The 27,184-nt window shown below is 41.1% G+C and overlaps 1 protein-coding gene across 1 annotated transcript in view; it reads right to left on the bottom strand.

Annotated features, from left to right (window-relative positions):
* Positions 1 to 27,184, bottom strand: part of LOC140994652 (protein unc-13 homolog C-like) — an 89,054-nt gene that overhangs the window by 1,824 nt on the left and 60,046 nt on the right. Inside the window, exons 17-29 of the mRNA XM_073464385.1 lie at positions 24,189 to 24,315; positions 22,512 to 22,608; positions 21,043 to 21,186; positions 20,729 to 20,806; positions 18,368 to 18,445; positions 14,272 to 14,360; positions 13,780 to 13,917; positions 12,073 to 12,196; positions 11,506 to 11,565; positions 9,386 to 9,466; positions 5,563 to 5,710; positions 2,549 to 2,641; positions 815 to 974 (exon numbers count right to left, since the gene is read on the bottom strand). Coding sequence (XP_073320486.1) covers positions 815 to 974; positions 2,549 to 2,641; positions 5,563 to 5,710; positions 9,386 to 9,466; positions 11,506 to 11,565; positions 12,073 to 12,196; positions 13,780 to 13,917; positions 14,272 to 14,360; positions 18,368 to 18,445; positions 20,729 to 20,806; positions 21,043 to 21,186; positions 22,512 to 22,608; positions 24,189 to 24,315 — 1,417 coding nt within the window. The remainder of the gene's footprint in view (positions 1 to 814; positions 975 to 2,548; positions 2,642 to 5,562; positions 5,711 to 9,385; positions 9,467 to 11,505; positions 11,566 to 12,072; positions 12,197 to 13,779; positions 13,918 to 14,271; positions 14,361 to 18,367; positions 18,446 to 20,728; positions 20,807 to 21,042; positions 21,187 to 22,511; positions 22,609 to 24,188; positions 24,316 to 27,184) is intronic.

Genomic DNA, 27,184 nt, shown 5'->3' with positions numbered 1-27,184 from the left:
TCACATCATGACAGTACAGATGGTGTGAAGTATGTTGCTCCTTAAAAGTTAACCAGGTTTACTTTGAAGTACTTTTTTCTTAAACTTAATATAAAGTCTCTTTCTGTAGAACTGCACATGAGTGCACAAAATTGCCTTTTTGGACATTCGTCTTTGTTTGCAGCTGAATATAACGTGTCGGTAAAAGACTCCGGCTGGGTGACATTTCCTTGTTATATATGTGGCTGTGATGAGACAATCCCTCCATGTTTTGCAAGTGAAATGAATGTTTCTATTCAAATGAGCCATTCATCTGAGCCAGCTTTTTTTTAGGGCCGTTTCCTAATTATCCCCGGCAACCTTACAGCTTCTTAAAATGCAAATGACAATGTGAATCCATATGTAGGCAGCACTGTGTCTGCGCTGATCACATTGGCGTTGCTACAACTCAACTTGGATCACTTTACCTCTGTGACTTTAATAGCTCGAATGACTGTGTTGAAGAGGAGACAAGGCTTTAGATCACTCACTGGCTTCCAACTGTTTCAATGCAATGAGCAGGAATGCTGGTTCAGCTATTACATTGCATTCACTGCTTAAACAGCTGGAGGAATTGTTGTTGATGTATTATAGGTATCATGTTGTACTGTATAACGGTTGCTGCAAGCTCTTTTGTAGTGTGCAGACAGCAGACTGAATGCTAGTTTGACGGTATAGAATGATGCAGGCAGGTCGTATGCAGGATAAGGAATAAGAAGTTTTAAAACATCCTCAGCTCTGCTCCACCCTCTCTCCATCTCTGTAACAAACACAAAGGAAGCTCACGATTACTCACTATTGGAATGTTTCATTGTACTTTGGTGACCAATTGTTATTCTTGGTCTTGGTGCTGAATTTGCGCTTCTTGTCAGCCAGGTGTGGTCCCACGGCGTTGACCTCCACAAACGGGCGGAACATGGCGTTGGTTTGCCAGATGAGGTTGTTCACTGCGACCACTGCAGAAGGCAGAGAGATTAATCATCGGTGGCAGGAAAATCCACATCCAACAGTATTCTGTTTTCTCCTTTTTGGATGTGTGTTTATCTTATTTTCAGCAGATAACTGTCTAAATGTACAAAATGTCATATTACGGTGAGATACTGTCAGAGCGGGTATTAAAGAATTTGATAGCAGAAACATTTCCACTTATTTGGAACATTATTGGAAAACATCTTTGGGTGTCGGCGTCAATCAGACAAACTGCAAGAATCTATTTTGCACAGACATTCACAGAAAAACTGTAAAAAAGGAGATTAAGGAGACAGAGATTTTTTGATTGGCCCAGCGGCTTCGAACAGACCATAGTTCAAAGGCAGCATGCAGCCACTAATGCTGAGCCTTTTTATTTATTTTGTTGCATTTTGTTCTGTCGTGGATGCCAAACGTAATTCTGGGAATGTAGAAAAGTCACTAACAGAAACGGACAAGTGTGAAAAATACAGAAACTGCAGCTCTTCATCCTGTAATAATGGATTTTCCTTTTTATAGAAACATCCATATGTGATTGCCATAGTAACCCAACTGGCAGTCGCATTTTCATGTTAGTGCTGTCGGCTGATTACAGCTGATTGTCAGCTGGAGTGCATATGGTGCTACTGCAGGGGGTGAAACAGATATTATTGCAGCTATGGAATGATATCTGGGATGTCAATGTTTTTTTTCTTTTTTCTAACTTGCAAATGTATGTATGTTGATTTAAAAAAAGGGAAGGAAAAGTCCGGGGATCATCTGAATCCCTGCAGAAAAATTTGTGCCAACCAATCTTGTAGATGTTGAGATATTTGAATACATAACTAGACGCTGACCTACCAGAGGCACTAGAGGAAGAGTCAGGGGATCAGCTTTGTAATTAGGATTCTCTTTTGGGCCATTAATATCATTACCAAGTTTCATGGCAGTCCATCTAATAGTTATCAAGATATTTCGTAAATGGCCTAAAGTTTCTACCTGCTGGAAGCGCGAGAGGAAAAGTCGAGGGATGATCAAAGTCAGCGTGATTAATCCTCTGGAGAACATGAATGTCTGTTCAAAATTTCAATGTAATCCACTGACTAGTCGTCGAAATATTTCAGTCCGGATCAAAGTCAAAGTGGTGGACCCTCAACATTGCCGTCCATAGAGCCATGCCTCTAGTATGTTGATGAAGATTCTCAGTCATCCAGGTCATGGTAATTTCTATTTGCTGTATCGTAGGCAACTGGACGTGTTTCAGTTTCACCTCTCATCATCCTCATGGAGGTGAAGCGTCTCCAAGAAACTGAAACACGTCCAGTTGCCTAAGATACAGCACTTAGAACATGCCACTGGTATGCTTAATAAAAAGTAATTGTAATGATTGTGTTTTTTTAATCTTTCTTATAGCTCCCAGACTGCAAAAAAAAATGCTGCTGATCATGACACTACAGCACCATCAGACAAATTAAATTACCACCATGAGCTGTCCGTGGTGAGTCTTTGAACATTTGCAAGTGTGAACACATTTTGAATAGAAAACGACAGAAAGCAGGTCTGAGTAAAAGGAAAATCTCACCCTTCACGCTGACTTTGTGCTCTCCGGTGCCAGGGTGAGAGATGAGATTCACTTGCATCGACACCTCCCCCACTGATCCGTTGGATGACTGACCTGGACACGCACCAAAACAACAACAGGAGGATTGAGAAGAGGCATAATGAAAATCAGAGAGAATGGAGGAGTGGCAGAGAGGGGAGCCAGGGAGAGAAAATAGAGAGATCAGAAATAAAAAAGCGAGAGAGAGGATGAAAGGACAGGATCCAAAACTGTGGGTGCAGCTTTTTTTGTAGATGAGGTATCCAGAAATTGATCCAAAAAGCGGTGTGTAAACACTTCTCTGTGTGTCAAAGCTAAAAAAACTAAACCCGAGAAAAAGAGTAGGGGAGCCAACATGATTTCACCCCCATGGCAGCCTAGTAGCAAGCACAACCAGGGTTTCCTTTAGCTTGAGGCTGAACAAGAAAAAGCAGAAGAGGGGGAAAAAAGGAAACATGGAATAATCCTGGTTTGAAGGCCATAGAGGAGGAAGATGGTGTGCAGAGATCACTAAATAAATCATGTTGTACACAGTGAAATCATCGAATCTCTTCAAATCGGCAGGAACACAAACAAATCTCTTGCTTTGGAACAACACAAAGGAGGTAGAGAGAGGGCAAGGGAGAGGAAAAACATCGAGTCCAAAGAAAGAAATACCCTTTTGGGCATCACACCCTGCGAACTTGCGTCAGCATTACAGTTTCACATGGGGACATGTTGTTGCCAGGAAACAATTAGAATTGATTGCTGACCATGTGTCTCAATTCGCCTGATGCAGGGAGGCCTGCCCATTTCAGCTGCCTCGTGTTTTCTCGCCCAGCCCGGGACAAGCAGATGTTGAACACTGGGAGGCGAGAGCCGGTGTGGTTGATGAAGGGGCATGTTGATCCAATAGCTAATCAATATGTGCCAAACATGCAGTGCCCATTATGGCTGGTAATGAAGAAACAAGCCTCCTGATTTATTATAATGAAGCCCTGAGAGGCTGAGGGAAGGCACAGAAACATTGCTGCGGCACAATTAAGCCCTGGACTTGTGGGAAATTAACAAGCAAATGCCACAGCACATTTGTTTCAGCTTTCATCTGACATATTTCAATAAATAGAAAAGATTCTGTATGTTTTCTTCTTGGTCGAAGTCTCAGACGAGACGTCAGGCATGTACACAGCAGACACTGGCTGGAGCAGTTTGAGGGACATGGGAGAGCAGAGCGCGACTAAGACGAATGGTACATAAAGAAGATAAAGGAAAGCAGAAGTCGATAAAACAAAGGCTGCAATGCGGAGGGTCAGCAGATTAAGTGAGAGAAATGCTAACAAATGAACTAACAGATAAGAAAGGTGAGCCGGAGGTGTAAATTGTTGCAGAGTTGCAGTTTAATTCATCGCATTTGCTGGTTCATACAACCCTTAATCCACAGGAAGTGACAAATCAACAGAAGATTACTTTATAAGCAGAAAGCTGTGAAATATTTACATTATGCTGCCGAATGAAGAAAGACGTGTTTATTAGTGTTAAAACTGAAATCCACTGACGCAAAGAGCAGCTAAACAACCTCATTCTGCTCCCTTACAAACAGAAAGACACATGTATGCTTCAGAGAGTGCACTTGGCACGAAGAGACGAGTGTGTGTGTGTGTGTGTGTGAGTGTGTGTGTGTGTGTGTGTGTGTTGTGGTCTCAATGTGTCGCTGCCAGAGCAGAGGGTCGGTGATTAATGAAACAGTGTCCACTGTGCTACACGGAGCATCAGCACATCCCCACACTGTTTACTGACCTAATGCACATCAGCCACCTCACTACCTCCACTTATAGGCATCACATTAGATCACCTCGGATAGAGAGCGACAACGTGGTGTGAACTCAGAGGGGGGAAGGGTTGCGATGAGGGAGGAAGAGGAGAAACGCGTCCCAAAATAGCACGGCGAGAAAATGCCGCACGTCTATGCCCATCTGCCAGTCAGTGAGAGCGAGAGCGCTGGTTGGGGCCTGCCCGCTGCCTGCCTGAATAGCTTTCTGCCGTTGCCTTTCTGTTTCCCGCCGCCTGCCTATGCAGCGTTCTGCAAGGCTGAACACACTGAGGCGAGCAGGAGCTTAAAGCTTCAACGCCCCACTGGACTGAATTCCCTCTCCAATCTCTCCGGACACCTGAAGGTATTTCCGCCTTGTTGCGGAGAGAGACGGGGGGGAATAAAGTTGAATATAGAGACAGATGACTGAAGACAACAGCATGAAAGTGGGTCGGTGATGATGGAGAGAGAGAGAAAGGGAGGAGGAGCACAAGAGGGAATTCGTACATTCATACTACACATGTATCTTATACATTTAATGTGACAGTGTTTTGTGTTCCTAATTAGAGAAAGAGAGCATGAGAGCAATCAGCCCTCCAGGGCACAGGGTGAAAAGGCCACAGATATCTTTGTCTTATTTGTGTTTTATTTATTTATTAACAGTGATAGAGACAAACGACTTATACAGTTGGGGGATTAATGCCATTACTGCAATATCCAATGTACATGTAAGGCTAAACAAATTCAAAATGACGCAGCGAGGTCCTCAGAAGACACATACGGTCATGTAGAGGAAGCAACCGCTGATCATTTCACATCGATTCTAAAAACCAATAGAAGCAGCAAGTGCTTCGATCATAATAAGGCTTTCATTCTCATTTACTCCTGAATGGGTGCAGACCTGTAACGTACCACGTTTTATCAAGTTTATTTAGAATATGTTTACTCACTACGGACTGCGACACAGCAGTATCCACAGTCTGTGCTTTTTTCACACCTTTCTAGCAACTTTCACTATCTAAGCATTCTGGCTTTCATAGCAGCGTTCCTTTAGTCTGAAACTACCCATGAGAGACACTTTTCATGCTCACTGAAAACAGCTCTTAACCCAAACATGTTTTTTTTTTTTTTCGGTGTCTGAATGCTTAAGTAATCCCACTCTCCTTAACTGAAACCTAATTGAGCCTGACCTTGGCGAGCTCCTTACCTTGAGAGGTTTGGGTGCATATATATTTCTTGATCAAGGCATCTGTAGGTTGAGTGTAAAGGCTGAGAGCATATTTGAGGGACTTCATATCGGGGCTCTTTTCCAGGAAGGTTTTCTTCAGCCCGTTTCCTCCAGCATGGAAGTATTGCTGCAAAAAAACAAAAAAGAGGAAAGAGCGGCTCAGATTTATAATTTCCCCAGGTATACAGAAACTTTGGAGTAACTTGGAACAGGATGGCAACCTCTCGTGCGTGGTAATTAGCTACAAAGCTGGCTATTATTGCTGTCCCTTGTCTGGTTTCTGTAGATTTTTAAAAGCTCATTCTCACGTAATGAATACACAACAGACCTTACTTTTAGGTTATGTTACACTAATGAGAATATCAATATTATATTCCATTTTCCAAGTCCTAAACCCTGGACCTTTTTTTATGCAGTCTTAAGGGAGAAAATGGCATCTATTCTGAAATACACAACCTGCGTAGTTTATCTGTGTACATACAACAAAGAAAAGCAAAAAAAGAAACAGCTGCCATTATTCTATAATCACTCAAGAGGTCAGAGTTGAAAGAAAAGAACAAATGGTGCATTATTATGGATTAGTTAGATTGACGGCACATCATCTTTATCACATAATAAATCCTCTATGGGCCGGTGCATATACCCATTATCCTGCGTATTAGTCTTCACAGGTTCAAAGTTCAGTCTTTGCTTTAAGTATTGCTGCAAAAAGTAAGAAAGACCACTTAAGATTTATGATTTGTTGAAGGTAAACAGAAACTTTAAACATGATGGCAACCTCTTTTGAGTTTATACATAACAGCAGGTCACAGTGGGCTGAGAGAATAGCCTAGGATTATATGGACAAGTATGCATTTTATAAGGAGGAGCAGCCACATAAAGGGACCAGACGAGAGACAGCTGTAATAGCTGCTTTTGTAGCTAATTACCATGCATTTAAACCTGAAACCCATGCTTGGATGGTTAATGCCCATTTGCGCTGATGAACCTGATAGCTGAGGACAGACAAGGCTCTGCTTTCTTTTTCAAACGCTGTCACCACTCCCACATGTTGAAGTTGGGAGGGTGGCCATGGACAGATCTTCTTGGGAAAAGAGGCGTTGCTGGGGAGAAGTGAAGATGAGTATGTGCACATGGAGACACGTTTCTAAAGCCTCCAAAGGCTTTATTCTCTTGTGCTCGTTATGTGGTTTGTTGCTCTCCTCCGTAACACATGATCATTACAGGAACAAAGGAGTACTTGTTGTGGGGTATGTTGTCGTGATCTAAGTTAAAACGCTGATACAAATCTCATATCCTGAGAGGCGCTGGACAGAAATAGAGATAGCATCCGCACATTATATATATAGCTGCCAGGTGATATCTGAACCATATCATCTTCATCAGCAATTTTTATATAAGGTGTTTGACTTGTGACTGTGACTCAGCAAGGTAGGAGGCACTGTTTTCTGCCTCACTACTGACTCATGAGCCACAACATTTGACCAACACGTGCCTCTCATGAACTATACATAATCTGGCATGAAGCGAGTGAGTCATGGGTGGAGTTTATCACGAGAAGGAAAATAAAATCGCACACGCTGAATGCAAAACTGCGTATAATCAATCCAAATGTAGCCTAAGGCAAATAATATGTATACTTTTATAAATTAAATGCATTCTGTCACAAATGAATATTGAAACCAAGGCTAGGATTCATGTAAGTGATGATGTAGCTGTGTTTTTGTAGCACTTATTGATGATAGGGGTACATTCTGACAGCCTTAAACTTGATATTATAATAATGGCCCCTCTTCAGGGTTTCAAAACATGATACAGAAAGAATCATGAGTTCAGTATTTATGTGTGTATTTAATAGTTTGTCTTATTTTGTTGTTGGGGCCTTTTTAAGGTATAGCTATACTTTCATACTGTAGTTATGTTTATTCATACCAGACATGACATTTTCATAACCCCGTCATGACGTCAAAACCAGTATGACTAACATCAGCATCCAACCAACTACCATCCGTCCTACATTTCTCCTTTCTTGTCTTTTCTTCATTCCCTTTTAGCTTTTCTTGTATTTTTCCATATCTTTCCATATTTCTTTCATTTATTTATTTCTTCCGTGTCTTTTCTTTTGTTTTCTATACACTTGTCTTGAGTGTAGTCTATGATAAATCCACCCCAAGATGTACTCAATATAATTTCCATATCCAGGATTGTATACCAATATCTGACAATTGCAAAAAAACAGGAGTATGGGTCTTTTTTATTTCATACTTTCTTTAAGGAAATGGGCTAAATCTAGTCTAACACGCACAACATGTGTGTGTATTTAGAACTCCAAATATGAATTTGGTGAGAAACAAACAGCTGCTGTTCTTCAACAATCATTCATAGGAGAGTTAAGTTGGAGCTAAAAGAAAGGAACAAATGGTTTGAATAAATGAAATCCAGTGCATTCTCCCGTTATCCTACCCATTAGTTTTTACAGGTTCAAAGTTCAGTTTGGATAAAAGTATTTTCAGTGGGATAATCACTCGACGTACTCTTTCTGATGAGCACTGGCTTGTACTTCAACATTTGTCAAAACGACCATAAGCAGCTTTTCAACGATCCATATTTAGGTTAGTTTTTAGGCGGCGAGCTCTAGTGGCTGTAGTAAGCATTACAGCTGAAAAGGAGGAAGTGAGGACAAGTGGTATAAAAAGTGAAAAGTCGGGGATGGAGAGTCGGGTTAAACAAGCACAGGACTTTGATTTAGGAGACCGCTGTCCGTGTCCAGTGTGAAACTGGAAGACAATGGAATCGAATCATAATTAATCATATATATTTGTGTGTGTATATACAGTGTATTTTGCTCTTCTTCAATGCATAATCCCCTATTTGTTGTCTTTTAGCTCAAAGGTTTAAAGCTGTTGTTCCTGCAATATCGAACACATGATGCAAGTAACCGTCTGCATAACATTTATAGATCTGATTGGCCAACTCTCCCTGAGGCATCACTGAACTGTGCTAATTGACTGTTCTCGTTAGAATATTGATGAAAGTATTCCAGCGCCGTGCTTGAGCTAAACCTGCAGGTAGTTTCCTTGGAGACCGCAGAATCAATTAGTTATCTGGGCACTTTATGATGCAGTGTTCCCTCAGTGGCACCTCGCCATAACTCTCCTCTTGTCCCAGTAGAACGGAGGCTTGGTCTTGAAATGGTCTAATATGGCTTCACAACAACCAGTCGTGCGGTAGTAAATTAACAGGGCTGCATTTCACACTTTCTTTTCGCTGAGAGGCTTTGGGCATCTTTCCATATTCCCTGATATTAATCACATCTGCTCAGAGGAGTCTGGACTAGTTTTGTGTGAAGTGTTCTTAAAAAATAAAATGCTACTTTCTTTTTCCGACCGTTATAAAGCACTAAAATTTGAGTGCATCATCTTCTTGCAAATACATTCCGTCTCGTCAAGAGACATCAAGGACATCTCTTTTGCAATTTGTGAGGTGACAGTGAGGAATAATTTGTTCACCAGTTTGGTCCGATGACATTAAAATAAAAAACACATGCACAATGCTGCCTTTACCAGTGTAAGTATATTAGAACAACAGTGGAAAGTAGAACAAATCAATAGAAGATCAATAACATTTCAGTCCAGGGCATCTCAAGCACAAGACCTGAGTCACAGCCTCCCAGTTCATGTTGTCTCTCTTAAACAAATTTTTCTGCTCTGCCTTGACTCTCTCGCCTTTTTTTTTTTTTTTTTTTAAAGGTCAAGTTTGTCTCTTGCTGTACAGCCAGCGGTATAACCGACATAAAACTCACCTTGATGGTGGGAAGCACGAGGTCCATGGCTGCACACTGTCGTGGAGTCAGACTTCTGGCTTCCTCTCGAGTGACGTGCTCCTGGAGGGATATCGGACCGAGTCAAACACACGAACACAAGTCACATTTAGACGCTTGGAATTCTAAGATGTTTCTCCAGAAAACCATGGTACTTGAGCATTTAGAGGTTACAGAACAGCACCAGCAGTCATTTCAACTGCAGTGTCCGATAAAACTGGCATTCATATTTTTGGAAAAGGCACTTTGAAGAAAACAAAATCATTGATGCAAACACTGTAAACCTTGATCCTTATCTACAGTTTCATGTGTCTGGACCCTTGTGTGTGGAAGATTTAAACAACATAGCCACATTAGAAGAAATGTGTACAATGTGCAGTTCTGTGAAAATGCACACCCCATCCATCAAAGAAGAGGCTTCAGATGAATCACACTGATAGGTCTTTTATATTCGTAATATGATATAGATAAAATCTACCACCAGTCTGTTTTAAACAGATTTTAAAGAGCTGCTGTGAGACAAAATCGCTTTTATCAACATCTGCGCTGAGATCTGATCTGCTTCTGGTGCCAAAATTGCACTGGGCCCACTTGATTTGTATTGACTCAGTTCCAGTAATCTTCCCATCCTGTGAAAACAATGTGATGGTGAGCCCCAAAATAACTAATGGCTGCAGGCTGAAAGAAGAAATACTTCTCTTTAATGAAAACTCCACAGTGCAGATGGTACGGACTCTGTGCTTGTTATTGGATAAAAAAAAGGCCCTTTCTTTGGATTCCATTAATTTTGATTGCTTGAGTAGAATGTTTCCCCTTGATTTCTAATATTATTATTCATAAATCCAGAATTGTGTATTCTCTAAAAGAAATAAATCTCTGCAAGATATTTGGGAGGGACAGCAGATGAAACACTACAAATCCTACTTTGCAACATATTTGCTTAGGCAGATAAGTGCAGTGCTGAAATGTCATGGGGATTTGTGAGGGTCAGAGGACGTGATGGTCGAAGCTGTCCTGCATGCAGCAATTATTTTGATTCAGACATCGAATCAGTCCCGATGAGTCGGCTGTTCCATGAATCCAGGCCATTAAGTGTGTCAAAGGTCACAGCACTGCACCAGCAATTTGACAGGTGTTCATTTTGTATTTAATTGTAACTGAACCCCAAACATATATTGATCACAAAATAAACTATAGACACACTGGACCACATGAAAGAAAAATATTTCAGTAGCGTGAGCTGAAGATTATCGGTCCAAATCATAAATAACGGGGGGGATAATAAACCATAAATAAACCTCAAACGACATTGGACACACACAAACACGGCAACAGGTAAACAAACACAAATAAAAGCCGATGAACAGATATTCAGTTTGCATCCCCTCTATGACTCGGAGGTAAAATACCTCTCTGAGCTGCTGTCATACCACGGTTGTTAGTGAAACCACAGCGCGACCGCTGATCCGTTCCAACGCCTCACTACTCGGAGCTCGAGGGATTAAACGTCCTCCGGTCAACCCAGCAATTAGATACCGGTCTGGCTAGTGTTGCACTGAGTTACACTGCACTATGCACAAGCTTACAGTAGCTTACATGACTCTGCTTCCAAATGACATAATCCATGTACCCAAATGTGTGGCTAAAGCAAATATGCGTGCACAATTAGGTGCAGCTGCTAACTGACTCTGTTGGAATATTTCCATCCAAACAATTTTAGATCCTGGATAACAGAAAATTGACACATATTAGGTAATTTGATGTCATGATGTTATTCATGTTGACATTAGCTAGCTACTTAATAAATTTTAAGCTGTTGAGATATGAATTGATAGGCTCTGTAGTGAGTTTCTTGTAGTGTATCTGCATCATCTTTAATGCCTCAGATGTACTGTTTACACTATAATATACAATATAATCCATGTTCAGCATAATTACAGATCTCAGTGTATGTACAGGCATAATGCATATTTTACTGAGATGACGACGAGCAGGCTTAGCTTTGAGAAATCCCTTCGGAATCCGACATTATAGTGTGCAGATATTACAGAGTTTGTGCGCTGAGATTAGCAACAGCTGCCTGGGGTTCATCCAGAAATTACCTTCAGTTTGGACAGCTGTCCCAAGTCCTTGGCAGCATTGAAGATCATCTGAGCTCCTTGCTGTTGGTGAGACAGACATTTTTCCAGTCATGGCAAAATAAAGTTGCAAACATGGGTGAATATTAAAACATAATGATTTTATGAGCACACTAAGTAACGGAAGATAAAGGGGCAACATCTCAAACATGAGCACATTATTGTCATTATGTTTTAAAGCTGCGCAAGTGGGAAGAAAAGGAGAAGAAAACGTTCCCATTAAACTGCACTTTCCATTAACAACAACAACAATAACAACAACAACAACAACAACAAACAGATTAAAAAATGTCAATCTGGCTCTTACAGACGGACTAATAGTATGAAATATCCGCTCCATGTGTGTGGCGATTTAGAGATGCCATGTTGTTTCGTCTGCTGTACAATAATTTGTGTGTCATGATGGAGTGAGCCGAACAGATGGAGGAAATGAGGGAGAAACAGGTGGAGAGAGGAGGGAGGTGGAGGGCAGGCGGAGGGATGAAAAGAGTGACATAAAAAGGAAAGAGACAGATAATTAATCAAACTCACACTCTGGTCATTCAGCGGAGGCAGAACAATTGTTCTCTCGATTGTGTTCAGCACTATTTTCCAGAGCTCTTTGAGGACTCGTTTCAGCACAGTCTTCTCACAAATCTTGGCAAATAACATCAAACTGCAAAGCAGGAAAAAAAGAACAGCATTTGTCAGGTCAACAGTCAAAAGCACGCGCCTCAAACTGAAGCAACGCGACTCGAGGCTCCAGGTGATGACGTCTTCATAAATAATGTGATTAAATAAAGAACACCTGTGATTCGAAGAATAAATGCAGCAGCAGCTTTTATGCTTTAATCTCATCCTATTGTGCAGCAGTGTCTCAGAGACAGGAAGAAGGATTTGGTATTTCCATATCATTAAGAGGATTCCCCGTAATACCCCATTGGCCTCAATGTCGCTTTGACAAATTGTTGAGAGCGATTCCCAGAGCTCAGCTGAACCATTTCATCGCTATTCTTTCAAGAGTGCCACAGAAGTAAATACAGTCCCTCGGTTGAATTAATAGACATTCACAGATAATGCTGGTTTCTTTTTTTTCTGAAAACAAATGTAAAGTGGTAGATATTATAATACTGCTGCATTCATTTTATGGGGCAATTTCATTTTTAAAAATGGAAAATAAAATGGAACTCCTGAGTCATGGCATCACCTGCATGCAATCACACTCTTCTCAAAAGCATTTTGCTCTGCGTTGTTATCAAGTCACTGAACTGTCTGAACACAAATGACACTATTGTCTATTACAATGTTTTAATGGCTCTGTTTCAATCTGCTTACCTGCCCATTCAGAAATCCATCTCATAATATATAGTAAATAGAGCACTGTGTGAGCAGCTGCAACCTAGAAGTTGTAAAGAGAAGCTCATCTGATTCATCTGATGAATGTAGTATAGAAAATCCTAAGGTTGCAAATGTACAAAACCTTCGGTAAAGTCAGTTTTGTTAAACGTGTAAGCTGCCATCAAGCATCTGTTGCTTCAACAGAAACAATAAAGCTCTTACATCTATTTTGACACACATGCCCTATTAACGCAGAACTCATCATAGTTAATATTGAATTTCAGTGGTCCCTAACAAAATGGAATTGATTAAATAACCAAAACCAGATAACGTGCAGTATATCTAGGACTTTTGGGGCCCTGGGGGCAGTCGCCCACTTTGTCCAGTTGGGTAGTCCAGTCCTTAATTGACCAGGCATACACGAGTGAATAGGAAGCTGCCTAAATGTGGCCATGTGTCTTTATTAATCAACCTGACTGGTTAAATCTAATTGAACTACAACCTAAATTAGAGGCTCTCCCACGTCCAACCAGTTTGAGTATAAGAGTTGGACTAGCCTGTCAGTTTGGTCATCATTAAAATTGAAATTTAGCAAGCAGCAAAAAAAAAAAAAAAGCAGTGATTTATAGGACAGTGACAGCAGTTAATAATCGTAAAGTAATACAATTGATTCATAATAAAGAAAAGTATACTTTACAACTTTGTGGAATGCCTGTTAGCTATCACAAATTATGCTACCTCATCCACGCTACCTACTTCCTGTTCCATCACCCCATGCAAGTACATTTCAGTGGATGAAATCCTGATTTGGCATCATCTCAAGGCCAAAACTCTTCAATAAATGACTTTCAAAGACCAAAGTTCAAAAATGCCTTCCATGTTTGAGTCTAATCTCTGAGCTTGCATCCAGTGTTTACCCACTTTTTATCCAGTAGGTCCATGAGAGGCCGGAGGACAGTCTCTGCGTCCATGGCCGCGTTGCTCCCTTTGGCGGAGCCTTTCATCTGAACCAGCTCCTGGTTCATCTGCTTCACACAGTCCTCGATCACAGGTTTGAAACTGTAGAAAACAACAATCCATTAAATCCTTTGCAACTGGGTGCTTATTTCAGGCAGCAGCAGTAACACAACTTTAAAGAGGCGCTATCTCACTCCTACTGGCCCCATTAGATTATTCAAAAGGCTTTAAGAGCAGGCGTGTCTTCTGTTCAAGCTGAAATGTTTAGCAACTTGCTGCGCTCCCACGGTGCACAGCAAGAGCTCCAGTCAATTATATCTCGAGTACACGTCTGTCAATAACGAAGCAGTCTTGTAGTACGATTTCTTTGACGGAATAAGACATGAATGGAGACGTTAAACCTGAATGAAAATGAAACCACACAGACACATGGAGGTGAGTCACAGTTGTGCTCACCTGGAGCCAAATACTCCGCTGAGCTCATCCAGCACCGTGTTGAGCTTATTCTGCAGCTCCTTTAGCAGATCACTGGCCTCTGCATCCAGCTGTCAGTGGAAGACAGACAGTTACTACATCATTACAGTCCATACAGTAGCCCACACTGACTAGACCTCTGAATCTCTGCCTCAACTGGGGTGGGGGTCTCTGTGGGGTGGGGTGAGGGGTGGACGACAGGCACAGAGGAGTAACCTGCCTCGCTGGTGGCCTCCCGCTCGTTCTGCCTGCCATCTGTGCCGAGCGGCGTTCTGAATACAAATGGGCGGCTCACCTCCGAGTGCTGCAATGATGACTGCTCGCCACGTCATGAGACATGGTGTCAGCAAAGAAGCAGCTGGCTAGTGGTCTCTCAGAAGGGAACATTTTTGTGCACCACTACACAAGTTACAGTAGAGAGAGTGCGCTGTCAGGGAGCCTCGACATTGTATCTCCGGGTAATCACAAAGCAATAACACTTACTGTCATAGATAAATGTACAGAGTTCTGGCTGACTTTTTATGATCAGGAGAAAGAAAGTTGCTGCAGGCAAAAATATTGTTCATTTGTTGGTTTTGATAAGAAATTCATTGTGCAAATTCTGTTTTATTACACAGGAGTGATACATCCATCTACTATGTACCTAAACATCTATAGTAAGATATAATGACGAATCAATGCCTAGCACTGAACAATTTTCAATACCAGCCCACACAAACACATTTGTAAAATTGATTCACAACATGTATTGGCCCATGCATGGCATGTGTAGGGTTTCTGCGGTGCCATATGTATGCATGTGCATGTGATGGTTGCGCAGATGTTCGTGGCATATTCTGAGAAAATGACTGTGACTGTGTTGATGTCGGATATTTATGCTGTGCGTGTGTGTGTGAGTGTATTTGTGTATCAGCAACTTAACGTATGAGTGCATCTGTGTCACTGTTTGTCTCAGCGCTTATGAATCAGGTTCGCCATGTACAAATGTCCAAATATTGATGTTTTGGATGGGGGGTGGAGAACACACGCTGCTGAGGCTCGGTGCCTGAGATGGATGTGTGAGGCCAGGCACCGCACCACATGCATAACAGATCGTCACATTAGACCCGATAAGCTTAGCCATGGAGCCGCTCATCTCGCACATTGTAATGGCGGATGGCTCAGCTGGGAAGTGGATGTGTATACTAAACCTTTTAGAGATATTGTTATTCCGCAGCACGAACCAGGTAGATTTATACGTGTGTGTATGTGTGTTCACTTGTGCACATGTGCATACTGCTGCTGTCACCTCAATCACAAGGATAGTGGCATGTAAGATTTTTCTGTCACAGAGAAAATTGCCCATCGAGGTAGGGGGTGTTATTTTACTATTTGAGTAACGGATAACATCTCTTGAAGTGATGGCATAAAAAGACAGAAGGTCTTTTATCAGTTCGCCTTGGCCTGGGGAAAGTTTTAGACTGCAGCCTGGCAGTCTTTGAAATTGGGATTCTTTTTTATTTAAGAACACTGTGTATTAATGGGAACGCTGGCGAAGGAAATTCACTTGGCTGCTAGATAAACCGAGACACCTGTCACCTCGTGAGAGGAGAAAATTTCTTTCAGACTCGGTGTAGCGTCAGATGTCTACCTGAAGACTGCAATCTTTTCAGAAAAACCTCCGTTCGACAGCAGTAGCGGACATTTCTTCAACTTGCCAAGAAATATCAGAGATTCGTCCTCTGAAATGTCAGATTCAAGACAAGTGGGAAATCACTCCGCGTATTGGATTAGCCAGGAAATTGAATGTTATGTCGAGGATAATATGATGAATGTTATTTACATATATGTGTATATTGGCTACTATGGATAGTTCTGGTGTCCTACAGTATGTCTCTTATTCTACATTTGCACTGTCAGAAACTAGTTTAAGTTGTCAACAATGGTACCAATAACACCACAACAAATTCTTCAACATGCACCCAAGAGATTGTCAACATTTTTCATTATACTAATTGAACATTCTGCAAAGGAAACATCAATTTTGGAGACTATGGAGCACCTGGCTCCTCCATGGTAGCTAGTTACACTTGACACTGATGAACATCCAGAGTGAGCAAACTCTCCCCTGGCTGACGGCCTATCAACAGCAGCCAGCTTTGCTATGCTTTGCCTGTTTCAACAATACAATATCTACTCACTGGCAGGCTGTTATTTCGAAACACACTTTGTGCCAAACATTGGCAGGTTAATAAAGATTTAATAAACCACCATTTTAAAGTGACAAAAGCAAATTAACAAACACCCAAAATAAAACCTGTTACCTATCTGGGGAGTCAGTTCTTGATGATTCCATAAATGTGTGCACTGTAAGAGATTATTGCTAATCTCTGTTATTGGTAATGCTATGATAACAGCTCTTAGTAATTACATTGGCTCTCTGGGAGTTAATTGCTGATAGGGACCTATTCTGTATTGAATAGGTCGCTGTGCAGAGAGGACACTAATGGGAAAGTTTGACCTGAAATACACCGTCGCTGTGTAATTAGTATTCAAGAGAAATTACTGAAAACATACTTTAAAGATAAATCTGATCGTACATTAACAGTTAATGTTCACAACTTTACTTTCTGATGGGATGTAAAGAGTTCTGGTGTCTTTATCCCGCAGACAATAACAGACTCATAGTGATCCAGGTCGAGATCTGCTAACTGGTGGGGAGGTAGCAGCACTCAGCTGAGGGCACAGCTGGAGAGATTTGTAAGTGTTTGAGAAGCTCATTAAACACGGTCTGAAAAATCCTGTCAGAAGCTTTTTTGTGGCTGCAGCCTGGGGAATGAATAGAGATGATCAAAACCACAGCCAGCGATTTTGGTGAGCATCTGACGCTGCTGTTTGCGTCAGGGACAAAAAAAGGGGGGAACAACGTATTAAAATAAATATATCGCATTTCTAAATTAGCCATGGATAGAAGAAGTGGTAGAGACGGGAAAAAAAAAAGCAAGCTAAAAATAAAGATGGGATCGGGTGGGTTGAGCCACTATCCCCAGAGCGCCGGGGATGGTGAGCTTGAGCAGCCTGTCCAGAGGCGTGATGGGTAATTCAAATTCCGTATGCTCTTTGGCACATGCTGCTGGAGGGGTTGGGGGGGGAGGTGGGGTGGGGTGAGAAGCGTAGGAGCGTGAGGGGTGGCGGAGAGGCACAGGGGGGAGGGGGCGTGCTTTTTTTTTTTTCGTATCATTCGGTAAATGGTGGGAAGGGGTGTTGACAAGTCCTATTGCACACACCTTACAGAAGGACACAACCCCCTCCTCCTGGAGACAGAGAGAGAGAGCACAGAAAGGAAACGGGGGGGAAACAGAAGACACAACGACAGGAGACAAAACGCAAGGCAACACAGGCGTTAGATACTGGAGAGAAACATGCGTGTAAGTTATAAGAAGCTGTGGCTGCTTCTTCTCAGGTCAGACTGACACACTGGCGGGTCGACGGGGGATAAATTCAATGGTGTTTCAAACCAAAACACAGACTTAAAAAGGTTTTAACTCAATATTTACAAAAAGGAAAAACATGGGGATTAGTGGTGGGAAAATAATGATGGGGTACAAAGGAAGTAGTTATTGGGGAACTGTAGTGGAGGTAGAAGTTGAAAAGGTTGTATTAGCAGACCGAACTACACGTCAGATTAGTCTGTTAGATGGTTAAGTACAGAACTGAGGAAGGAAGGATTACAGCACATCACTGTGCGGGTCAATTCACTTTCACTTTGTATGAATGTCATCTCAAACGATCATTTACATAATCATGACACAGCATTTATTGCACAGCAGAGTGCTGATCTGAGGATGGTGGTTTAAGCCTCCATATGAACTGGTATCAACACTGCTGAAGTGTCCTTTAGCAAGACACAGAAGCCTTTGAAGCCCTGGAGACGCTGTTATTTAGCTAACCTTGTGCTTCGACCTTCCGGTGGAAGGAAGCAGATCAACGCAGCATTGCATCGTAATAATTCATATATTATACGCCAGAAATAGAAAATCTTTACTGAAAGTGAATTGCCACAGACATAGCAGACACATATACTTAGGTAGGCACAGACCTGTTTGCCACCCATGGACTCAAACATCTTCTCCAGTTGGACACGGAGCTGCTGAATGTTGTTGAGGATGATGCAGGGCTGTAAAAGTACAAGAATAAATATAACTACTTAGTTCTGCACAGTGCTGCACAGAGAATGATCCAACGTGTGACAGGAACATCAGATATACAGTTTATTTAATGTTGCTGACATCATACAAACAGTAGTATATTAAACGCTATTTTTATTGACATTGTACTGTAACAATTTGTGAGCTTTCGACGGGCCCGTATAATTGAAAACACATTGCAAAATGTCAAATCCATCAGTTCTGACTTCCTGACACGTCATCTATACAAAGATGCAAGGTTTCGGTGCGACATCGCCAGTCAGCGGGGCAACGCAATACATAATACAAGAGGGAGAGAAATGTCTGCACTGAATATGTCAGCTGTTATCGATTCTCGGCTCAACAACAAGTTTAACAGATGACAGACATTAATCACTCTGCTTTTTACGGCGACTGTGGGCAATTCTTCAGAGTTTTCATTCAGTCACACATTATGAACATTATCTGAACAAAGAACAGCTGACAAACATACCCAAAAATTATGATGGTGATAATGGATAGCACTAAAATGATCATTCTACGCCCCACGGGAGAAGGATGATTGGTGACTTTGGATCCACACAGCAGCCAATAGTGTCTCTGTGGCAGCACATAATGGCTTTCTCTCTCTTAGATTTATGAACATATTTTGAAGGGAGTGATTAGATATTCTTAATCTGAAAAAAAGATTTTTTCTTAGGCACATATTTCTAGCTTGAGACAATAGAATAAACAGTTTGGTCCACTAACACTCCCATTGGTTGTATTATAATCTTTTAGTGAAATGTGAAAGGCTGCTGTGATATGAGAGAATACAGTAATAGCGTATTTATTGGTTTACAGTATTCAGTGAGGTAATGATGTTTGAATACGGTGATGCTGAGCTAAGTTTGTCTGCAAATATTATCAATATCACAAAATGGATTCATATCAGCACTATGTTTGCAAAAGCAGATCCTCTAGGTCAGTGGTTTCTAGACTGCCATAGCCAGAACTATCTCTACAGCACTGTGTCAGCACTGGAGAAATGTCTGGCTGCAACTATAATCATTCTGCGATAGGGGAAAAATACTCTGGCTTTTTTGTATTTCTTTAAGCCAGTCACAATTATCTTTAACACTGCATAGCCCATGATGTAGCTACGGTGACGCTGTAAAATAGTGTCGGGGAGGAAGTTTTTTTGATGGGATATTTGCATGTAGGGAGGGGAGTCCTGGCATTAAAATGGCTAAATACCTGCAAAGGAAAAGGTAACAGCTGCTAGCTTTTTTATGTTTGTAGTGTTCGTGACCAGGGTTCGGATATCTTGCCATTTTCAGCATTTAGACCGCTAGCTTGACGGTTGTTGTTGTTGTTTCCTGTAGAGATGGGGAGAGTTGGGAATACCACCTGTAATAGGTGCCTAAGGCTTATACTCGCAATCTACATCTGTCAAATCAGACTAAGTGGCTCCTAAACTGGGGATATCCCAAGATAAATCTGAGGTGTTATTGTGACTTTTGTCTAATTTGTGCTTTTTTATATAGACTTTTATGACTTTAGGCTTTTGAAAGTCCTTAAAGTAAACCACAGCAAAGTTTGAACCACTCATGTCCTCACTATAGCTGTTTTGATGTATGTTTTAGTTTTGGGTGGCAAATGCAGACGCACAGTAAATTCTTGGTAAAGATGGCTTTGATGTAGGTCATGTACTGTACTTGACAGCCTGACAAATTAGAGATTAGGTTTAATTTGATGCAATCCTGCCGCTGTGCAACTCCATCTGCCTCTTATTTCCTTCTTCCATCAGCTGTCTGTTCAGTCCCGTCTCGAGGAGGGACATTTCATGTTTTCTCTGGGTCAATTGTAATGAGCCTGTCAACACTGTAAAGAAACATCTGCCTCCTCCGCTCGTACCCTGTGTGTTATCTCTCACTTCAACTTCAAAGACCAGTGTGGATAATTAGGCCACTCGGAAGCCTTTGCATTTAGTCATCCGTCACATTAAACAATGGACAGAGAGCCCAGAAAATACCAATGACTTTTCCCTATCAGCTGTGAGCTGTGAAATGAATAATTGCATCCCGGTTAATAGAGACACTATTAAGTGCATAACAGAAGACGAGGCAGGGCTCAGCCTAGAATAGACAGGGTTGCTATCTGAAGCGTTTTCTACATGGCTGCATGCAAACCGCTGTCGGAGACTGTCATCATAGAAACACCATCACCTGACGACCATATTTGCATTGTAACCTTTGCTATTACCATTTGCAGACTTTTAAAAGGGCACTTACCACGTTCTCCTTGCTCAAATGCGAAGGAAATTCCTTGGAAATGATTGCAGCATATTGCAGAAGAACTTTGTTGATAGTCTGTAGGGAGGGAGAAACATTTTTTATAATTACAGTTTGTTTGCTGTTCTATTATTGAGTTTCTGAGACTCGCTGAAAAAATTTAAAGCAGTCACAACCTAATAACAAGATAATATCAGACAGAATAAATAGACCGCAGAGTCTTCTTAGATCAATGGCAAACTATTTAACTGTAAGTTATTACTCCCTGCAGGAGTATTCAGGGTTCACTGAGGGGCCTTTCCAAAGAGCCTGACCTTCGCAAAGCGGCACATGAAGTGAGCCAGGGCCTGCGGGTTCGGACACTCCAGCTTCTTGATAATCTCGAAACTCTGGTTTAGTTGAGTGAACACATCCACCACTGAGCAGGAAAAGAGGGCGTGCTCCGAGGTTTGCTGGAACTGTTGCATGAGAGGAGGGACATGAGGGTGGAGAGAGTAATGGAGGGGTTAGGAGAAAGAGAGGGCAAGGAAAAGAGAGAGAGAGAGAGAGAGACAGATGGAGAATCAGATCTTCAAACCCTTAAGCAAAGAAATTATTTCGGACAGTTAAAACAAGATACGATTAATGTACCAATTACTCTACGACCACATCACTCACAGAGCAGAAATCTAAACCACAAACTGCTACTGACCCAAGCAGGTTGATGTACTAACCGCTGCCAAGATGCACTGATAACACTGAAACTTGGTGTTCCTGCATTTATTCATGATTTACACATAGATCCTATTTAACCACCTGTTTCATGTGTGAAAGTAACAGGAAATTATGGTTTTATTTTCCAACATTGTTTTGGTGGACATCTTGGTTTAAACCTTTCAGCCAGTGGTAATGAAAATGTTACAATTAGCCCGAGTGAATATGAGTTTTATGGAGGGTGATAAATAGTTTGTCTAACTAAGCAGAAGGCCTGAAGCGTTTGCTCTCTTCTCAGGTAAATTTAATGTAATCAGGCTGTATCACCTCTAAAAAGAGTATGCAAGCCATTTAGTAGTACATTTACATAAGGCTGAGGAGTTTTATTTAGAAATGGAACCTATACTTACCATAATGCACAGCGTCTTTGTGTACACTTTGACAGGCTCGTAAACACCCACACATTTTGAACTCCATCTCCCCGTTTTGTAATGTAGGCTTTCTGTTGAAAGTGTCTAGTTTTCAAGCTCATGAGAAGATTTCACTTGAGTAATTTTCTGACTTGAAAAAGTTGGTATCGAACCACAGAAGATATTATACAACATTATAACTATTTTTGAAGTACGATTAACAATATGAAGAGAACTGTGTAGATTAAAAAGTCGGTAACAATATTATTATATTCTTTGCAATAATAATAATTATTTGTGTGCAAGAAACAGTGCATCAAGTAATAGAAAACATGTCTGAGCCAAACTTGTTTTATAAATCTTGCACACATTTCCTCTAATTATTGCTTAATATCTCTCTGTGCCTTTTACTGCCCTGAAAAAAAAAATGTTTTGCTTCCTGATTTTATAAATTTGTAATTTGAATTTCATTCATATTCTTGTCTTGTGATGTCTCTCGGTGAGGAATGTTTTTGACTGTGTGAAATTTCCTTTATCCCTGAAACCCTCCTCCTCCTCCTCCTCCGGAGGTAAATTGAAGTCGTAGCAGGCTGTTCTTGTGAATAAAAAAGCAGTCTTAAGTGGATTGGTGGGTTGAATGTAAGGCTAAATTTTAAGAAATAATTCAATGTTATACTCACTCCATCCTTCTTGTCCCTTTCCAGTGCTCCATTCAGGAAATCCATGGCAACGTCCTCATTCTCATCAAGCCACTGAATGACAAATGGCTCGAACCACCTGAAAAAGAAAATCATTCTGTCATTGAAAGGTCAAATCATAGCTGGAAAGTTTTTTTTTTAGCACTGTTATGGTTCATCTTATCCATCTGGAACACCAGATGAGTGCGAGTTTACTTTATCTGAGCAATTTTGAGACCAAGGCTTTATATCTATTTAAACATTTTCAAGGAACCACTGTATTTAAGGGAGATCAATGAAAATCGATTGTGTTACACTCAAAAAGGTATCCTGAAAAGACCTCGCAGATTTCAGTGTGGTTTTGGCCAAGGCTGCAATCCGTGTAGGCACTGATATCAGGTTTCAGTTTGTGGACAGATTAGACTGCGAGGCTCAGACAGAGGACAGCAGAGGACAGGACAGGCTGGGACGGATGAGTTGGGTGCGGAAGTACATTTGTTAGTGGAATAATAATGCTGTTCTGTCTGTTTCACTTTGCCATTTCCTTGTTTAATATAGTGCCTGAGCTTGTCCTCAGAGCAACGGATGTCCCCCCAAAACTGCTTTGTACTCTGGCTAAGGGCATCTGCTACAGGAGGGAAAGCCAATAAATAAGGTGGGCGTGTCGACAGAGAAAGAGAAGAGAGACAGGCAGACGGAAGAGGAAGTCTGTGTGTGTGTGTGTGTGTGGAGATGTGCGTGTATGTATAATGTGTATGCCTGTGGAGGAATCAATCCTGATAGAGATGGTGTTTGAGTGACAGTGTTGGAGATGGGGCGGGTGAGTCATTACTCTGATAGACCGACAGGATGGGAGAGGGCACTGCGTTCGCTGCTTGCATTACACGTGTTTATATTGCAGCTATGTCTGCTTTGCCGCACATAATTATGCGTGCACAATGGAAAACAGGGAAGCGTGAAAAGAAGAACAAAAACACGCTTTTAGGCTATAAATTTGTCTCCTCATCCAAAACAGTTTATGATCAGCTCCCTTAAAGGCTTTGTGAGAATAAACTGCCACCACAGATTACACGGACATGACTGTTTTACAGATTCAGTCTTAACCAGAAACTGACTGGAGCGATGAGCTCATGATTGATAGTCTCACATTACAGAAGCCTTTTCCTTATAGTTGATGGTGTACTGAAGTATGATTAAAATATATTTTAAATGTTTTCTAATTTATGAACTAATTAAAAATAGTTTTTGATATGGAAACATATTGAGTCAGGCTTCAAAAGTGTTTCCTGTGGAGTTCCACAGAGATCAATACATGGACCCTTCCTTTTGTCTCATTTATGTACACTTGAATTCATTATTAGGACTTTGAAAATTTAGTTTTCCTAATGAGACAATTTATTTTCTACTAAATGGAGGCAATGATTACAGGCAGAAACAAACATGTAATGTTATATAACGTAGACACATAAACAAATTTCTCTCAACTCTAATTCAGCCCATCTTTCCCCTGTTTGCTTTAACTTGGATGTTACAAAATCCTTATCATGTTCTATAATGCATTAGAAATCATCACATTCCACTATGTACAGCGCAAATGTGTGCACATGAATACTTTGATTATACAGTAATAAGTGTTGGTCTGCATTTCCGTGCATGTGTGAAAAATGAGAGGTCACTTACAGAGAATACTCGGGGGAAACACCCTTGAAGGCCGGCAGGTCACGGACGTACTCGTTGTGGAACCATTTGACTTTGAAGTGAAGATTCATGTATTCGGTACTTTTGCATAGGCGGTGCTTGTCATGCTCTGTAATGCAGATTAAAACATAACACACATATGTTAGCATGTAGAGTGTGTCCACTGAAGTCACAGTTCTTAAAATAGGGAGTGTCACACATGGTGACTGACCACAATGTGTTAAACTGTAGCACAACATGAAGTTGAAGTAAATGTGTTTGATGTGTTCTGGACACAACCAACAGCACCTCACATTCTGCATCTTTCTCCACAAAACTCAAAGCACAATCATAGACACACAAGGATAATAGTGCAGACATCTTAATACATAAAAAGACCTGGGTAGAAGTGGTTGCTTTTAATCTGACATCTTAACAGGCTCAATTATGTACAGCCTCGAGCTATCAAAAGAATAAGAAAATAAAACCGAGCATGGGAATGTGTCCGGCTCGCTTCAAAAGAAAGTCCTTGAAGAACTGCAAACAAATTCAAACTAAATGGCATTAGATTTTCATGTCAGCCGACATGGCTGCTGAGTCATTTAGTCCAGCTCACTGTAGACATTTCAGAACAATTAAACATTTCCATGGGATCCCCTGGAGGAGAGATGGAGGGAGTGAGGGAAGAAGAGATGAGGGAAAAGAAAGAAAAACCAATGAAGTAGAAACAGCAAGAGGGATATGAGACAAAAGAGAAAAGACGACAGACCATGAGAAGAAAACTATTCTACAACTGCAGTGGTGGGTAAACTAAATTGTCTTTGCGACAGTCCTGCAGATGAGACAATGGCACTAAGAACAAGGGCAAGAAACAGAGCAGAGGAAATATCCTGGCAGCATGGAGAATCATGGGCGCAACATAAAGCACGACATGATTGCAACACAGATAAAACAGAAAACAAATCAAAGATGAGTGAGCAAAACAACATTTCATGCAAAAGAGATGAAACCCTCACGTATTAGAAGTGCAAATCCTCTGAGAGTGTAGAGCCATACTCAGAGGTCTGTGGATGTACTCAGGAGCAGAGCTGCTTTGAGGTAAATGCTAACATCGGGATCAGGACTGGAATTTATAACTTTAGAAAATGTCTACATCTAACTGCCACTGACAGATTATTATTCAAATTCAGCCACTCAATATTAGATCATCATTTCTTTTTGTATTGTACCATTTTCCTTTCATATTTTTCAAGCCTTTGTCTGGTGGCTGGTGGTAATTTCCCACCCGGGTCAGCATGTTAACATGCTCATGATGACAACCCTAATAAGTCGATGATGTTTACCAATTCCAGAGAACTGGTACCAGAGATAATCAGATTGAGATATTTCTAATGACTGACACTGACTACCTCCATTGAGCCTCTGGCATGGCCAAAAATGCATTGGTGGTTTGTTTAAAAGTTTAAACGGCCTTTGTTTCCTAGAAAGTGACCTTTTGTGGCTGGCAAATAATGACTGTTGTATGTCTGGGGCAATGGTAGAAGGCGGTAGTTGGTTGGGCAGACAGTGTGTCTGACTTAGACACTGGAGTCTGCACATCCCGTCTCCTACCACCAGTAAACATTGAGTTCACTGAACCATGACCATGATCTTCCTCTGACTTTAACCAAGAAGCTGTATTTCCATAAACTTTAACCAGAATAGTTGCATTCAGAAATCCACTGTGTCACATTCTCCATCGTAGGTCCTCATTTGTTAACATTATGGTGTTGTAATAAACGCGTCATCAACCGCAATGAACAATCACCGAGCGAATGCTGTCTGTGTGTTGCATCACAAACCTCCCAAACTCGGTCCTTACCCGAGGCAAGTCACCATGCTCTCGCTCTCACTGTCTCACTCCCCCCCTTCCTGTCTGATTGTCTTTCTCTTTTAGCGACCTGCATTGTTTCTCTTTTTTGTCAAACCTTTTTAATCTCAATCAAATTTTTGTGCACATTTTATATGGTATGTAAAGAGCCATACAATCCCTTTCTCTATGGTGTGTAGTGCAGACATCTTTTTTTTGATTCAGTGGCTGTTACAGGTTCCCGCAGATACAATACAGGTAGTGTTGAAGCTTCATCTGATCATCTGAATGCTTCTTTGAGAAATGTTTGAAACTGATTCAAATGATAGTCGTGAACTCCAATTCATCTCAGCTTTATTGAGACAAAATTTGGCGATGCATACTCCAATCTTACGCAGGGCTAAAGAAGCAGGGAATATAAAAGAGTATGATGGATTTCTTTTTAATTTTACAGTGGGTGCCTCTGAATGGCGAAGCAGAAATAAAGACATATATTCACACACTCTTCTGCAGATACAAGATGCATACATTCACATCACATCAAAGACATGTTTAAATCCAGGCATTGTGCCCTGCCTGTCTTGCTTTAATCCTGATAAGAACCTCGGTGCTTACTCTGATGAATAGTGCAACGCCTGCCAGCCTACACTCCACTCTAAGCTCAGAGGAAAATATTTACATATGTCCAATTAACATATTTACCTGTGGATAATGTATTCCAAGTGCACAATGCTATAGTTTGCTCCTTTTTGAAGGGAGAAGAAACCGAGTGCTCCACTTTTGAAATCAAGGTTAGGAACTGCACTGCACACCAAAAAAAATCTGATTAAAATTAAAAGGGAAGGCAGTCATACATGTGTAGCATGTATGCATGTGGATTAGGATCAACTTAAATGTGTGTGCACAAGACAGAGACGCAAGGTTTAAGCATTAGTCATCTGGGGTGACTGCATAACAACATTGGACACATGTTGTCCCACATACAAAGCTTTCATTTAAAAGTTTGACGGTGTTAGTATTTCTCGAAAAATATAGCAGAAGAGGTGGCTGTAAAGATATTTACTGTGAAGTATTGTATAAGAAAAAGTGGATAGTTGCCATAGCCACCATGACTGAACACATACAGTAGGTAACAGTGTCAGAAATAGAA

The sequence above is a fragment of the Pagrus major genome, chromosome 4 (assembly GCF_040436345.1).
Source record: "Pagrus major chromosome 4, Pma_NU_1.0".
Classification (NCBI taxonomy): Eukaryota; Metazoa; Chordata; class Actinopteri; order Spariformes; family Sparidae; genus Pagrus; species Pagrus major.
Note: the sequence above shows the minus strand (reverse complement) of the source record. Positions and strands in the feature narration are given on the sequence as shown.